General features: G+C 42.0%; 1 protein-coding gene across 6 annotated transcripts in view; it reads left to right on the top strand.

Moving 5' to 3' along the window:
- The window catches only part of LOC116598382 (protein cappuccino-like), a 43,201-nt gene that overhangs the window by 23,065 nt on the left and 2,812 nt on the right, over positions 1-17,324 (top strand). Inside the window, exon 3 of one of the 6 annotated variants that reach the window (XR_004289059.1) lies at positions 5,044-5,663. The exons of 3 other annotated variants lie outside the window; for them this stretch is intronic. Coding sequence is in view for 2 of the 3 variants with exons in the window: in XM_032357097.1 (XP_032212988.1) it covers positions 5,044-5,110 (67 nt within the window). In the remaining variant the exon portion in view is untranslated. Of the gene's footprint in view, positions 1-5,043; positions 5,664-13,881; positions 14,770-17,324 lie in introns of those variants that run through there. 2 more of the 6 variants (XM_032357098.1, XM_032357097.1) reach the window with 2 other exon arrangements.

Here is a 17,324-nt window from a genome sequence, read left to right as displayed (position 1 = left end):
CACATTATTTTCACTTCCCTGCTCTGAACCTTTACTATTTTTGCTCTGCCTTTTTGACAGCAAGACTGATTAAAGGGAGATTTTTTAAATTTTACTTAAAATGTTCTTCCAAAGGATACATATGGATTCCTTGCTCCTGCACATCTCTGTTATGTGAATAGGAAAAGTCAAGAAAGAGGAAGAGAAGAAACTAACCTGAATGGAGTGCCCACAGTGTACCGGTCTCTCTACTGGGTCCATCCGAAAGTTGGTCTTTCTTCATCCTCTGGAGTGGGTGGCAGTATGGTGTAATGGCTGAGTGCCCAAGCCCTTGGGTTAGATAGAACCTGGCTTCTTATCAGGACACTGTGCCCCCCTGCGCAACCTGTGTAAACTGTCAAAGCTTTGGCTTCCTCCATGAGACGATATCCACAAAATACTTAGGACTAGCCTGAAGTAAGTACTCCATGAGCGTTAGCAAACACCCCGACTACCATCCCAAAGGGCAGCTCTCGCACCACTTCACGCCAGGTCAAAACAAAACAAAACAAAAAAGCAAAAAAACCCCTGAAGTTCTGAGAAGTTAAGTACAGGTTTTCTGAGCCCATAGTGATCTAACGTGGTTATGGTTACGTGTTGTTTCTTTTCCCCCAACACCCCGCTTTACCCGCAAAACCATCCTATTTCCCATTCCACGTTGTTTGGCTGGAACAGACCTGAACAGGGGCCAGAGTGATGCCTGGAGCCAAATGACTTGGTTCAAATCTCAGCTCTACCACTTATTTGCTGTGTCACTTTGGACAGATTCCTTAACCTTTTCTTTGCCTTAGTATTTTTGCCTATCACAAGGGGATGATAGAAGTTACTATAAAGACTAAGAGAGCTAATACAAATGAAGTGCTCGGAGCATTGCTTCACACTCTTGAGTGCTCAAAAATTACAAAGTATAATTACTTACCTTACCTTGTCTGTCTCCTAGGTGTGGGCGCGTGATTCAGATCCGACCAATCACAGTGTCCCGTCTTCTTGTTTACCATGATTGGTCTAGGGCAAGGTCAGCACAATTTTTCTGTAAAGAGCAGATAGCAATAATTTAGGTCTCATGGGCCAATCTGGTCTCTGTTACCACTGCTCCATGTCTACAGTTGTAGAGGAATAGACATAAGCAATATGTAAATGAATGGCTATAGTGTTTCCAGTAAAACTGAAATTTATGGACACTGAAATGTGAATTTTATATAACTTACAGGAATTAGAACATAGGATCTTTCTTTTGGGCTTTTTTCTCCCAACCTTTTAAAAATGACAACACCATTCTGGACACACTGTCCAAAAGCAGGAGGTAGGCTGGATTTGGCCCATGGGTCATAGTCTGTTGACTCCTGGCCCAAGGAAGGGGCACGTGACCCGCAAAAGGCCAGAGTCGTGCCATGAGTTTTAAAAGGTGGACACTGGGTGAGAACGTGTGCCTCTTCCTTTTGGATCATGACTTCCATGGCTGTCTTCCTTCCCACATGGAGAGGAACTGTTTGTGACAGGAGAGAATGAGGCCAACAGCAAAGAGAATTAGAGCCAGCCAACAAATAGTGAAAAAGGGCCTTGAAAAGCTCCTTTGAGCCTCTAGTTCTAGCCATACCTATGAATTCCATCAACCAGTGAATTCCTTTTATTTTTCTTCTAACGGACTTTGAGTCAGGTTTCGGTCACCTCTACGAGAGAGCTCTGAGAGATGCGTGGGCTTGTTTTCCTCACCCCGCGCAACACTGCCTTACACAATTACTCAGAAAAAGGCAACGCTAGCATGCATTCTGTCCTCGTCATGGACCAGAGAGTTGGTAAGTGCTTTCACGTGTGATCTCTCATTTACTTCTCACTGCAGCCCACCACCGTTGGCATTATTTGCCTCATTTTACCAAGAACACAGACCCATCTGACGGCAGTAGAGCGGTGAATGGCTTGTTCAGATACAAAGTGTGAAAGTCGCTTGGAAAAGTTTGAAGGGATTTTTAAGGGAGGAAGGAATGGCTGGTTCAGGTCTCTTTTCTCACCCACTTCACTCCCAGGAAAGAATGATGGAAGAGGGAACTTTGTCAGGGCACGCTTAATCCCTTTTCTGGGAAAGAGAGCTTGTCGGGATCAGGAATCCCCACTGTTCCCTCTGGCCGTTCCGGGCACTGGGAGCGGCGGTCCTGGAGTCCTTGCCCAGCTGCCCAGCCCAGCCAAGAGGATGAGCAGCTGAGACACACTGATGAACAGCCCGGGTTAATCCAGGCTGCAGTTGACAGCTCCCTTGCAGGACCGATCCAGGATTTCCTTCAGAAGTATCGCTTCACAGCAACTGGCTGCCTTGACTTTGCCAACGGCTTGACCCTTGGCTGCACAAAGAGCTTCCGCAGGTAGGACTCAGCCTGCCGGAGGTGCTGAGACACCCTGAGCTCCTGACGACAGAGCAGACAGGCTTGTACAAACAGAGTTTGTGTGATGCAGGCTGAAAAAGGAGGCAAGGAAAACTAATCCTCCATCACCATCCATTGATCTTCACCTTGATGGATCAGCCCTTGGAGCTTTGCATTGAGGACAAAGAACTACCATATTAATAGCTACAGCCTATGGGGCAATTACTGTACCTCTTTCCATTTCTTATTGAAATAGCTGCCATTGTTTTTTGAGCAATTGCTCTGTGCCAGGCACTTTACTTGTATACATGATTCTTAGTCATTGTAACACCCCTACAAAGTAGACGGAAATAATACCTACTATTTTATGGACAACGAAACTGAGATGACTAGAGTCTAAGAAACGATGAACACAAGGAGGGAAGGGGAACTTGTACCTGATCTGTCTCTATTTCACATATCCCCCCATGCCAAAGGGGGTGAGGGATTAAATGAGAAGAGAGGGGCAATTCTTTCCCAGCCCTCAGTAGTGGGTCAGGAGGTCAGGAGGGGTCAAGCCACCCGAAATAGAGATGGGGCTTGAGGCGTGAGTGCTTCCTGAGGCTCTGGGCCTCTTTGACGGCAAGGATTATTGTTATTTGGTGTTTCCCTGGTGTACCCTCAGCATAACTCATACTTGGCCCTGAGCCGGGGCACAAAGAATGTTTGAATGAATGAGTAAATGAGTGCAAGTATCTGCTTTCCATAAAACAGGAAATGGCTGTGGGGACCCTGACTCGATGAGGTTTTCTCTTTGTTTGAGTTGCTTTCGAGAACTCTGAGAAATTATGGGAGTTTGTAGGGCCATCTGTGATACCGTTCAGTGCAGCGGGGTAGAAATTTAGCCCATTTCACGGGTCATTTCATAGGCAGTGATTTACCTAAGGACACCAAGGTGGCCTGCAAGTCAATGCATCTTTCAAGAACACCTCCTACTGGACTGCTGAGTAGGAAAAGGATCTGATTCTACAAACTTTCTGTAGGCCTTTTTTCCCCCCTGAACCTTAACCAGGCAGTGTTCAAGTCAAGTGCTGGATACTGAAAAAGTTAAGCAGAGACCTCTAGAAGGCAAGTCTTTCAAGTGGGGAAAGAGGGCAAATTTGGCCAAAAAGTTCAAAAATTGGAACTTTGACTATTTTCCGCCTAGCAGGCAAACCCTGAACCAAATTCCCTCTTGCTTGCTCTTTGGGGGCAAGGCTGAGTTAGCAAGCTATAAATTCCACTAGTGTAAGTGTGAGGAATGTGGAGATGAATGTGGGGAAGTCTTCATTCCAGAGGAAAGGGCATGACAGTGGGCCAGCTGGAGATGGAAGACAGAACGTATCCCAAGTGTGAGCCAAGGGAGATTTGAAATTAGAATCGGGGCTCAACCTGCATCTAGGTTTTAAGAACTCTGTAAGTAGATAGGGCTGTCAAGTCGTTGGAGGAAATTTTCCAGAGACCTGAAGTGACACAGCATTGATTGGCCAACAAAAAATGTTCAGCATAGTTATCTGATCATTTGTGTCAATATATCTTCTTGGCAAAGAGCAGCATTTGTGCAGGGCACTAGAGCTGGAGGTGAAAGGCCACCGAAGAGGAGAGCCCCGTGAAGGTGAGCAGAAGGAGGTCAGCTGGTGCCCAGAGAAGCCCATCTGGCTTTGCCATCGAAGGCAGCTCCCTGGAGATGGGTTGTCCAAACAACGTGCCAAATTTCCGGTGGGTTGTGGATGGCGTCCTCCTGTAGACCCATGGCCTGGGATCTGGGCCTGGAGCTTACTTTGGAACTTGCTCTGGAGGATCATTTTTATTGGGAAGTGTGGTTTGGAATATAAAAACGGTTGAGGACTCTATCTTTGAAGAGCAGTGTTTTCTGGCACAAACTAAGGCGCTTTGGGTTCTTGGATATTTAAACAACTGCCTATTTCCTTACCGCGATTAGACTAGGTATAAACAGTGCGTATGTGGGAACTTGGAATTCAAGGTCTTAAGGTTTGCTCTTGAGTGCAGGGATTTAAAACTGTGCTGTCTTAACATGAACTCACCCAGTCATCGGGCGGGTGAACAGCAGAAAAGGTATTGCGCTGATGGCCAGAAATGGGGACCTGGACCAACTCTGCCATTCATGTGTGAAGTTGGGCAAGGCATTGACCTTCCCGTGTCTCATTTTTCTTACTTTTAAGGTGGAGATAAGGCTGTCTGCTTTTCTTCCCATGGAAGTTCTTATCAAAGTGAAATAAAATAATAAGTAACCAAGTGCAAGTATAACCAAGTTAGGTATAAAAATGGATTCAAATGCATTATAGGAAAAAGGCTCAAGAGTCTGCATTTAAATCCCAGTTCTGTGTTTTGGCACCTGTATAATCTTGGACGTACTTCTTAACTGTCAGCGCCTTGATTTCCTGATCTCTAAGCACCTCTCTCAGAAAGTCGTTGTAGAGAAAGAATAATGTAGGTGAAAACACCTGGCTTCTAGATGGGACTTAATAAATGATACTGGTTATGATTATGACTCTTACCAAACATTACATGCTAAATTTTTACACTTAGTACTTAACCTGGTATATGGTAAATTCTGATTATTAATGTTTCTACCAGATATGAAAATGATGTAGCACATTTAGAGACAGAATTTCTCTTGCCTTTCCAGAGAATGGCTGAGTAAAACGGAAGTAAATCCAGTCTACAAAGAACAACCCTGCCTTTATGGGACCTAAAGCTTTCCCCACCAACCCCAGAAATCCTGTTGGACAAGGAGTTTTTATTTTATTCAAATGGGAACAATGAATGGACTAAAACCACTAACAGTATTTAATGCATAGGAAAAACCCAAACTGGGGATCGGCCTTGGATATGATTTCTCAGCAATAAACTAGTGCTAACCACAACCACACAAGACTCATGTTCTGCCAGAAGCCTCAAAGCCAGGGTGGTGTCCTTCCTCCAACTCACCACAAGAGATTGTACCACAGCAGTGGGGTAGAAGGAGCCCATATTTTAAAAATTACAGGACAAGAAACTCGAGTCCAAAATATTCATAGGCAGGATGTATAATAATCTCATAATATCCATAACTGCTAAGGGAGAACTAACAACACCAGCACGCTTTATTTGGTAAAACAAAGAGAAAATGGTAGGGAGACAATATTGATTAAGCTTGCTAGATAGCTCATAAAACACCTAGATATTTCTTTAACCCACTGAGCCACACAGGCGCCCAACACCTAGATATTTCTTTTTCTAGCTCCAGGGTCTAATGGTTACGTCAAATTTTTTTCCTTCCCGTTACATTTTTTTGGACACAGGTCTATTTTTGTGTTTAATGAGTTTCTGAAAACGTACATGAAAAGTTTAATATGTGAAAATCAAGCAATAGCCTTACATGTTATGCAGGGAATTTTATCCTCAAGAGCTTAAAAAAAAAAAAAAAAGTAGATAAAGTCCCCAGTAGATGTTATAAATGTTTTAATCTTGGATTGAAAATAGAAACCAGAATGTTAATATAATATATATGATTATTAAAAATGTTCAAAACACAAATTAAACATTAAATACAAGCAATAGAATTTCTTATCTAATATAATATCTCACCTCAAATTCTGCTCCTAGCCTATTTGAAATGACATTTTGCAGACATAAGATATTGATTTCATGTTAGGAAGGAGGACTTTCTGATGGTAAATTTTCCCTGGCTTGGGCACATATTTTTGCACTGGAATGAACAGACTAATAAATGGATTATGAGGCTATCAGTTTTCTGCCAAGTTTCTATCTTGGATTAAGATGGTGGAATGATCATGCAAGTAAATCTTGCTTCTCCTACCTTCCTAAGCTCTTAAAATAACACACATGATAGTAAAAAGGAATTAGGGTGAGCATATTTAACAACAACCAAAAAACCCTCAATACAGGACATCCAGTTAAATATGGATTTCAGGTAAACAAAGAATAATTTTTTAGTAAAAGTATGCCCTAAATGAAATATTTTGGACTCACTGCATTTTATCCGCCAATCATAAAAGAAATCCACAACACTGTACCATTAGTGGATCACAGCTATGAAGAATTTTTGGATTTCATCAGACAGGATTTGTCCTACAATTCTACTTCTAGATATTTACCCAATAGAAATGAAAAAATACGTCCACAGAAACATCTGTACAACAATATTCACAGCAGCTTTATTTGTAATTGTCAAAAATCTAGAAACAACCAAATGCTCATCAGTGGTCTTATGGCTAAACAATTTACATTTCTAGCAAGTTCCCAGGTTTTGCTGATGCTGCTGACTCAGGCACTATAACTAGGGAACTACCATTCTAGAGAAATCTATAAAAATAGATTGGATCAGAAAGAAAGATACCAGTTGAAAAGAAACTCCCAGCTCAGAGTCACGGTGACAAGTCAAGAGTAGTAGGGGGCTCTGAGATAATTATCGGGATCATTAATGACAATATAATTAATTACAGATCAGCATTCAGAGTAGCAAAGCCAGTCATGTCTCTGACCCCACCATCAGCACCACCACTGCCCGTAGCAGCAGCAGCCTCAGACCCCGGGATAAAACCCATAAGAGAATATTCCTCCAAATAGTGTGAATTTCCTGTCTGGAGAGGATAGTGACAGGGGTGGTAGCAATAGGGGTGGAGGGGGGCGGAAATAGAGGGCTAAGAGAATTACAAATCCCAAAATGAGGGGCGCCTGGGTGGCTCAGTGGGTTAAAGCCTCTGCCTTTGGCTCAGGTCATGATTCCAGGGTCCTGGGATCGAGCCCCACATTGGGCTCTCTGCTCAGCGGGGAGCCTACTTCCCTTCCTCTCTCTCTCTGCCTGCCTCTGCCTACTTGTGATCTCTGTCAAATAAATAAATAAATAATTTTTTAAAAAAATCCCAAAATGGACTCAGAAAACTAAACTATCTAAGTCATCCTTCCTGAGGTAGAAACTTGACTGAAGTCCAACAGCACCTGGCAGGAGGTGAGAGCAGAGAGGGTAAGGTATCTTCAGCCTGTCTTCCCCGTGTCCCAGTCCCTGGGGTGGAGTTCTCTCTGTCAAGACCCTACCCACTTAAAAGAAGATCACAGCCCCCCTGCCTTTTCGGGGAGAGCTCATGGTGGCAAACAAGCCCCAGCAGCTGCAGAGGGAGCCCACACCAGGACCCCAAATCATAAAAATATGAACAGACAATGAGGGATTCCCAGGCATCTGGGAATCACCAGACCTCAGGACAGAGAAGGAGCAAGAAGAACAAATGACCAGAGGAAGCAGAAATAACTCCAGGAGCAGAGGAGAACTTGAAAGAAATACGAATTTGTGTCAGGAGGAGATATTTATTTGAGACGTTATCCCATGCATCAAACAAAAAAACCCAAACAACCATAGCCTAAAACTGCCAGAGAAACGTAAGAGAAGCCGAACGTGGCCGAGCACTGTGTCGCTTACCGTTTTCCTCCTATTTTCTTTGTAAATCATAATGGCCAGATGCAACAAAATATGCACCAAAACTGTGAAATAGGAAAAGATTTGCCCCGGCCAAAAGCAGAGCTGTGGGTTGGCAGGTGGTGCAGGCCGTGGGATACCTCAAATTGCTCATCACCCTGCAAGTGTAGGAAAGTCCCAATTCAGTGTGGGAAAGGCATTTTAGGGATGGCATGGATAATGTGTGAAAATCGAGTTGTAGAAAACTTGACTATGTGAAAGTTAAGAACCATCTGTGTCCACATTCCATTTGGCTTTCCCCAGAGCTCAGTAATATAAATCCTTCAGCTGAAATTCAGGGCCACCATAACGATAACTAATATCTATAGATCACTTTACCACCTAGTTAACAAAACACTTTTGCCAATTATCCTGCTCAATCCTTATCCTGGGAGGCAGTGAATATCCCTGTTTTACCCTTGAGGGAACAGAGACAGCCAGCAATTTGTATCTTCCTTCCAGGAAGTATAGGGACTGGTCAGAAATGCAATTTTACAAATTGTTTCCCAAAGGGTGTTCTGCATGCAGATTGTTAACCATAGGACAGTGGTTCTCAGACTTTAGTGAGCATCAGAATTGCCTGGATAGCTTGTAAAAAACACAGATCGCCCTCTTCCTTCCCCTGCCCCACCAACCACTACCTCCCAGTTTCTGATTTAGTAGGTCTGGGGTGGAGCCTGAGAATTCGCATTTCCAACAGCATTCCCAAATGATACTGCAGTTGGACAGGGCACACACTTTGAGAACCACTGCCATAAAAAAGTGTCGGAAGAAGGGGTTCCATGGTCAAATTCTGAGGTATTTACTGTGTAGTAGAATACAGAAGAGCTTCAGCTCTGAAAGGGAAAGGGTAGGGAAAAAGAATAGTTACACTAAAATGATAAGATTGTGAATAATTTTTATTTGAAATTTATTTTAAATGAATGTCTTATCTTCTAAACTAAAATGGAAGGGGAGGATATAATGTACTGAAAAATCAGATGAAAGATTATCTACAAATTTTTTTTAAAAGATTTTATTTATGTATTTGACAGAAGAGAGATCGCAAGCAAGCAGAGAGGCAGGCAGAGAGAGAGGAGGAAGCAGGCTCCCCACTGAGCAGAGAGCCCGCCTGCCCGATCTGGAGCTCAATCCCAGGACCCTGAGATCATGACCTGAGCCAAAGGCAGAGGCTTAACCCACTGAGCCACCCAGGTACCCCAGACCATCTACAAATCTTAATAAAAAATTCTTAGTGGTTTGAGAGAAAGTTTATGGTTAACAATGTAATCTTAACTATAGACCTTAACATAGATCTATCTTTTCTGTATGTGTGTGCATGTGTGTGTGTGAGAGAGAGAAAGAGAATAAGAGAGAGAAGAGAGAGAGGAAGACTGATTATGTTTGGATTTTGAGCATATGCATGTTGTGTGTTATTTGCACAGTCAGAACAATAAATATGTAACTTTTAAAAAAGGTGCTTACAGTGTATAGGAATCTCAATTTTAAAAAGATCTCTATGGTTGTTTTTTTTAAGACCAAATTTAAGCACTCTCTCTAATAAAATTACACAGTTCTTATAACATAATTCATACAAAAGGCAATTTGGGGCTATTTACCAGTGCAAAAAATCAACTGGGATCAAATTACCACATTTCGTGGCATAGAGGCTGTAAGAAAGGCAAGTCTAAACTAGACTGTTCTTTTCTCTTCTTTTTTGTTTCCCATAATAATCTAATTTATCCTTACCTACTAGTTTTCTGTATTTTCTCAGCTGTGTTTGAAAACTGCTCCAAAGTTACGGACCAATTTTTGATACTCGTGCATAACAATAAATGTCTTGTTAATTTCAGAAAAAGAGAGGTAAATCCAGGCCTATTGTGATATGCTGATGGGAACAACCAAAGGCTAGAAGACAGTTCCTGCGGGACAAGTTCATACTGTACAAGTTTCATTGCAGGGAAAATATTCCCCTGAGAGAAAGAATGAACCAAGAGTTCAAAATTAGCTGAATTTCAAAACATTTCCCTGATAGACTCAGTATGATTGTTTATTTTATATTTTATTTTATTTTATTTTTTGCAATAGGTAGCTTAAATCAGATTGGGACTGCTTAAAATGACTACCAGTGGTTCTTATTTCTGTAATATGTTCATGAATATACCCCTTCAAAAATTCAGTTGATGCATATGTTGCACACTCTTGGGTGCCCAGTTTTGTCAGAGCTACGAAAAGTTCTCTACCATGGAAGAGCATCTTTCTAAATTGGTGGAGGTAAAATCATACATAAGGAAGAGAGACAGATGAAGGATGGTATAAATGAGTGGTTCAGTGAAGTTAGCCCACGAAACAAGGGCAGGAACCATATCCCAATCGTCTCCAGAGCTCTCTGGACACTCCTGGAACAGAGAGGTGACAGTTCAGAGAGTTTGGCAGTATAGCAATTCCTAAAGGATTTTAAAATCTCCCAAAATAAGGTGGGTTTTTGTTTATAAGTTTTCAGTAAGGAGACCTTTACTTTTTTCCTTCTTTCTCCTACTGCTTTTAGCTCTCAGTACATTTCCTATTCCACCATGAGCTAGTGAGGCATGAGGGAGCATTTCGTCTAGGGAAGTCTGATAGCTAGGATGCTCTTGGCCACCAGAGAAAACCCTCTCAAGTGGACAGAATAAAAAAGAAATCATCTGTCTCACAAGATAGGAAACACAGAGTAAAGATGGGTTCCAGGTGTAGCAGGGGTAGAGGCTTCTGTCAAGGAACCAGGTTCCTTTGTCTGGCACCCACCGTCTCCACGTTCAGGCGGCTAGCGATATGGCAGCTGCAGTCCCAGGAGGCGCTGTCCCAGACACGGCCGGAGGAAGAGCAGGGGCAGGCACACTGTGACCCATAAGCCAAACCCAGACTGTCACCTGATTCTGTAAGCAAGGTCTTATGGGGACACATCTGTAGGAGTTCCTTTACATATTGTCTGTGGCTGCTTCCGCTCTATAACGGAAGAATTGAGTAGTTGCGACCAAGAGTTTGAAAAGTTCTCAGAAAACCGGGCCAGGACAGGCAACAGCCAGGCCACTGCGGCGCATCACTCACCTAGCCAGTCCTGTCTGCAGGCAGCCACCCATTTAGCCACCCGCTCCCTGACCCGTACTTCCGCAAACATTTCTGGAATGCTGATCTCTGCCTGGGTACTCTCAGCTCTCTACACATGCTTTCTCTCTCTCTCTCTCTCTCTCTCTCACACACACACACACACACACACACAGAGCACTGTTTAAAGAGAAAGAGATCCCAAACACTTGATTCTCAGAAACTTGTTTCTAGACTGCTTGACCGGTAACATTTCTAAACCCCTGTTTCTTTTTGCTCCCAGTCCTTGGAATAATCATTCTCTGACCTGTCCTCCTCCTTTGGGCTTCAGGTGTCTTCTTCATGGGGCTCCCTTGCATACTGAGCCTGATTCTTTAATAAACTAAGACTATGAGGGTGCCAGGCCTGGTGAAGAGAGGAGGGGAACATCGAATAGCATCATGGAAGGTCTCCTGTGAGCCACACATGACTGCGGGCACCCTACACGCTTCCTAGCTTCACATCTGCAGTCAGGGGCAGGTAGGCAAACCGGCGTGCTGCTGGGTATAAGGATGAGGAAGGATCCTTTCGTTAATAGTTTCTAGGGAAGGATTGTTTCTCCAATTTGTTTAACAGTTGCTTGGATCTTCTCATGCTCAGTCTCTTGCTAAACTAGATATTTTTTCTAGTCTTTCCCTTTCCTAGTCTCTCTGAGGCCTTGGAAGATTAAAATTAGAGTAAAACCAGAAATGGCTCTGAAAAATTATTCCATCCTAAGTGACTTATTCTTAAAAGGACCTTGTACAAAATGTTAACAATACTGAACACGGAGGGAACGATATCCGTCCGTTCTCTGGGAAATGAACTGTGAAGAGAACCATCATTTTTTTTGAGCATCTACTATGTGATTTGTATGTTAAGCCCATCTCATATTCACAGTAAGCCTGTGATATATTGAAATTACTCAAAAATAGATTTTACTGCGAAACGTAGAAAATCAAACCACAATGACTTAAAAAATTACAGGTTTGGTAGTGCAATACGTGATCCTGGCATTGACTCAGCTTCTCAATGATGACATCTAGTGATCACAGTGAGTTCCTTTTTCTGCATCGTTAACCTTAGCAAGTTGACATTTAGTCTTATGCTTCTCATCTCTTAATGGCAAGATGGCTGCCTCAGCTCCAGACACTACATCCACATTCAAGGTATAATTAAGAGGGAAGTACAGGGCCGGCCACGTTAGTCTCCACTTTAGCAGGAAAGCAGGAACATTCCTAGAAACCTGCTTATGAGGCTTCTAGTTAAGTATCATTGGCCATAACCGGATCACGTGGATACCTTTAGTTGTAGAGGAGCTGGAGAAAATCAGGACTAGAATTGTCAGGGTGCCCTTAGATTGGGGATGGGCAAACACCAACAAAATCTGGACCATGGCCTGTTTTTGTAAATAAAGTTTGGCCTCAACACAACCAAATGCGTTCATTTATGTATCGTCTCAGGCTGTTTTCATGCCACAGTGGCAGTCAGTGGAAAAGAGTCAAGGGTCTGCAAAGTCTAATTATTTATTATCTGCCCTTTTGCAGAAACATTTACCAGTTTCTGCTGTAAGCCACTCATGAGCCATCACCTAGCTTAGGTACTTCTCTCCTGAAAACAAAACTGGGAGAGCCTCAAGAGCGACACAAAGAGGACACTGTCATTGGGTAGGCTACTACCATTTTCTGCCATACACAGCCACTGTTACCCGTTTTAGGTGAGGAGATTGAAGATCAGAAAGGGAAGTAAACTGCCCAGGGACCCAAGTTGAATGAGTACAGTCCTAAGTTCAAACTCAGGGCTCTCTGACTTCATGGTTTTCTGATCATAGCCTATTTTTGTGAGTTTCTCATCTGTGAAGGGGCTATGAGATATCCACCTATTATTCAATTTAGTTCTTCAGTGAGCTGTGCAAAAGGGCAGAGGGCCAATGGATCTGTCTTAATAGGTTTGGAAGATAATTAAGCATTTACTCTAATTGTATTTTTTTCAAAAAAATACATTTTTTAAATTTTCATTTTTTTAAAAAATTTATTTGACAGAGAGAGAGAGAGCGCGATAACAAGCAGGGTGAGTGGCAGGCACAGGGAGAGGGAGAAGAAGCCCCTCCCCCACACTGAGCCAGGAGCCCAATGCGAGATTTGATCCCAGAACCCTGGGATCATGACCTGAGCCGAAGACAGATGCTTAACCGACCGAGCCATCTAGGTGTCCCTTGAATCATATTTTAATATTCATTTCCTATCTTGTTTTCTTTCCACTATGTGTATACACAGGCTGGTAGACCCTGATTTACTTTAGGTAGGTTTTTATCATCTTTTCTCCCCAGCACTTGACATAGCACCCAACAGGTAATGAGGACTCAATATGTTTGTTTGTTGTAACCCACCCCCCCATAATGTCTCACACCAAGTAAATATATGCCATTCATGTTTGCATATATTATGTCCCTGGTGAGGCTGTTAATTACATCAGTGGATATCCGCTGTGCAGTAAACACATAAAGAATGATGATGGCATGACATCTCTGCCCCCACCCTTGGCCCTTGGACCTGACAGTGGTTGCAGTTATGATGTTTAAGGGCAGTGGGAGTCACCTTTGGCATGGCCAGTCAATGTCATCTATTTGTGGTGGCCACAGAATCTATGTTGATTCTTCAAACTTGGGCTGCCTCTGTCCCTTCATTTCCTCTGCCTGGAAACAACAGAGTAGGAGAGCCAAGAACAGCATACTCTGGAACAAGGGAAAAGGACAAAGCTTTGAGATGAAGAAAAGAAAGGCTTTCCCAAATCCATGTTTCTTCATTTTCCTCTCACCTTTCTCCACAACTTGATCTAAGGGGAACTGGGAACCACCACATCCCTTTTTCCCATCTTCCATTCCAGAAGTCTTAGGCTTCTTCAAGAGTTCTTCACCTCTCTTGCTTGCAGGAATCAGCCATTTCCTTAGCCAGGAAGACCCTTCTTCTCCTCCAACCCCTTCACCCTCATCAAGCTAACTTCTCTTCTGAGGACTGACTTTGGAGTCACCTTTCTCCAGAAAGCCTTCCTCCATTAGCTGAAGACAAACCTGATACCACAGCCATAGCCTTCTGTGCACTGGACCCAACTGTCTGCCTCTTTGTCTCTTGTATGAGTCTAGAAGCAAAACCCATGAGGGGCTACTTCCGGCTTATCCTACGTGCTCAGTTAATAACTGGCAAAGCCAAGAATGAGGAACAGGAGGAAGAATTCATCGGGCTCCTCAGCCTTCCCCTGGCCAGGCCAAGAAACTCCTACCGACACGTCATTCCCTCCTTCCTGGCGGTTTCTATTTGCTCCTCAGACTGTATAAACTGTTAACTAGAACAAGTATCTTTGTTTGGAGATTTTATCTGCATCCTTCTCCACACGGTGTCATTTTCCTGGGTCTTTCCAGCCAGGCATTCCTCAGCTGCCAGACCAGCACACCTCAGCTCTTTAAGTGGTGGAGCCTGGAGTCCTGGACAGAGGGCAAAACTACAGTGTAATCCTGCCTTTCAGGGCCACTGACCGGAGGAAACAGAAAAAAAAAAAAAAAAAGAAAGGACTGATTGGGCTCTCCTGATGCAGACCAGCCAGTGGCTCTGTAGTTTCCTTCTGTTTAAAATTCCTTATCTGGCCTTGCTAGCAAATCAGCAGGCCTGCAGGTCAATGCAGGATTATCTCTTGAGCGGGCTCTTCAAAGAGATCTGCGCACACCATTCCCCTGGGTCAGATAGCTGTGTGCGAGAGGCCTGCATAATTGGGAGCACTCAGCACAACCCATTAGCTGATTTTTAAAAGCAAGGGTTATTTATATTTCTTCCCATTATAAAGCGAATCAGTGCTCATTATAGAAAATTTGGCAAAAAAACAAAACAAAACAAAAAAAAAACCCAAAAGTGGAAAGAATAAAATTCTTTAACGATTTCACGTATTTGATGGGTCTTGCTTAAAGTCTTTCACTAACTTATTCCTTCAATAGTTGTGATTATATACATTTTGTAATAAATATACATTTATATCCTGGCTTTTTTTTTTTAATTTAAAAATACAACAGGAATATTTCCCCAATTTTTTATATTCTTGGATAAATAAAGTTTCCATAACAGGGTAATATGTATAATTGGTTCATTTGTTTCACTGTTTCCTCATTGTTAGGTATTTTACATGGTTACTTTTCATCTGAATTGTCCTGAATGCCATTGAGCATAAAGTCTTTTCTATATGTTTAATTCTTTCCTTAGGCTGGATTCCCAGGAAAGATCAAATGTTAGGAATATTTAAGTTCTTAGCTTATCACAAGACAGTTTGATAGAAAGGCTCTACCAGCTTATGCTTGTATCAACATGTTAGAGAATGCCAGTATATTCACCATAGCTGAAACTAGATGGTCTCCTTCAATATTGCATCATTCTCTTACTCGATAGGAAAAAAAATCATCATAGGTGTAACTTGCATTTTTTCCATTGTTAATGCAGTTAAATATTTTTTCTCAAGTAAGTATTTCTTCTTGGACATTGGTGTCTATTTATATCCTTGTTCCCTCTCTCCATTTGGTTCTTTAATATTTTTCTTGTTAATTTTTATGTACATTCATCCTTATCTTCCTTATGTACTATAAAGACCATCTTTTCATTTGTTGTTTTCCATTTCATTCTGGTTTGTTTAGGATACAGAATAACGTGTTTTTTGTGCTTTAATGTGGTGCTTTTTAACTTCGTGTTATCTCTTGTGACTTTGACGCTTAAATAGCCTTCCTCCCAGATATTTGATAACCATTCTTTTCTTTCTTTGCTTTGATTATGTTTGTTTGTTTGGCTCAGGAGAGTAGTGATTAAGACCGAAAATCTAGAGTGAGACTTCCTAAGCTCAAATACCAGCTCTATCACCCACCAGCTCTCCAATGTGGGGCAAGTTACTCACAGCACCTCAATTTTCTCATGTGCAAAATGGGGACACTAATGTACATGTAACTCAAACAGTTGTCATGATGATTACATTATATAATATGTAATATACTGGGGCGCCTGGGTGGCTCAGTCAGTGAAACATCTGACTCTTGATTTCAACTCAGTTCTTGATCTTGGGGTTACAAGTTCAAGCTCCATGTGGGGCTCCATGCTGGGCATGGAGCCTACTTAACAAAAATACAGAACAATACAATACAACACAATATTATGTAATAATATATGTAAAGCACTTGGAATTGTTCTTAGAGGCTTATAGTAAGTGCTGTGAAAGTGCTGTTTATTAATATTTAATTATTATAGATTTATATTGTTTTAGAATCTGTTAGCGTTAAGGTGTCTTTTTCCTATTTTAAAAAAATTGATTGGGGCGCGTGGGTGGCTCAGTGGGGTAAGCTCTGCCTTCGGCTCAGGTCATGATCCACTGTCCTGGGATCAGGCACCAACATCGGGCTCTCTACTCGGCAGGGAGAGTGCTTCCTCCTCTCTCTCTCTGCCTGCCTCTCTGCCTACTTGTGATCTCTGTCAAATAAATAAATAAAACCTTTTTTTAAAAAAAAATAAACATAAACATAAAAAAACATTAAAAATTGCTTATTTTTCAAAAATTTCTTGGATAGTTGTACCTACTTGCTTTTCAGAATGAAATTTCAGTCATGCTCCTAAAAAGATTTCCAATGAGAATTGTAGTGGCCTTGCTCCATCTACTGTTATGTGGCCTCTACGGCGCTGTATAGTGTGGTCAGAGGCAGGGGTCTTGTGGTTAAGAGGAGGAATTAAAGCATCAGGTACACCTGGGTTTGTGTGCCTCTCAGTTCTGTCCCATTCTAGCAGATAGGTTACTTCCCTGATACTCAGTTTCCTTACCTCTAAAACAAAACAGAAGTAATAATAATAGAAATTGCCATAATCCAAATGTCCGCCAACTGACAGATGGATAAACAAAGTATGGTACATTTATACAATGGAATATTCTTTGGTTATACAAAGGAATCAATATCATACAGGCTACAACACAGATAAAGCTTGAAAACATGCTCAGTGAAATAAGTTCACATATTTTGTGATTCCGTTTATATGAGACGTCTATAGCGATAGAAGGCAGATTCATAGTTGCTTAGCACTTGAGTAGATGGGGAAACTGGAGAGTAATAATTAAGGATACCACGTTTCTTGTGAAGTCTGATATGGTTTGAACTGATTGATGTATGAAGATTGTGTGTCTGCAGCCTCATTGCAAAGGAGATGGATGACTACATTGGAAAATTTGCAACTAAAATATGGGAATTTCCCCTAACATAGAAAGGCTGAACACACACATCACATCACAAACAGAGTGGATAGTTGAGATGCTTTAGATCATCATTTTTAGCTAAGTGAAAATAGAATGAAAAATTACTGCTG

The sequence above is a fragment of the Mustela erminea genome, chromosome 9 (genome assembly GCF_009829155.1).
Source record: "Mustela erminea isolate mMusErm1 chromosome 9, mMusErm1.Pri, whole genome shotgun sequence".
Lineage (NCBI taxonomy): Eukaryota > Metazoa > Chordata > Mammalia > Carnivora > Mustelidae > Mustela > Mustela erminea.
The sequence above is the reverse complement of the archived record's forward strand: the minus strand, read 5'-3'. Positions and strand labels throughout refer to the sequence as shown.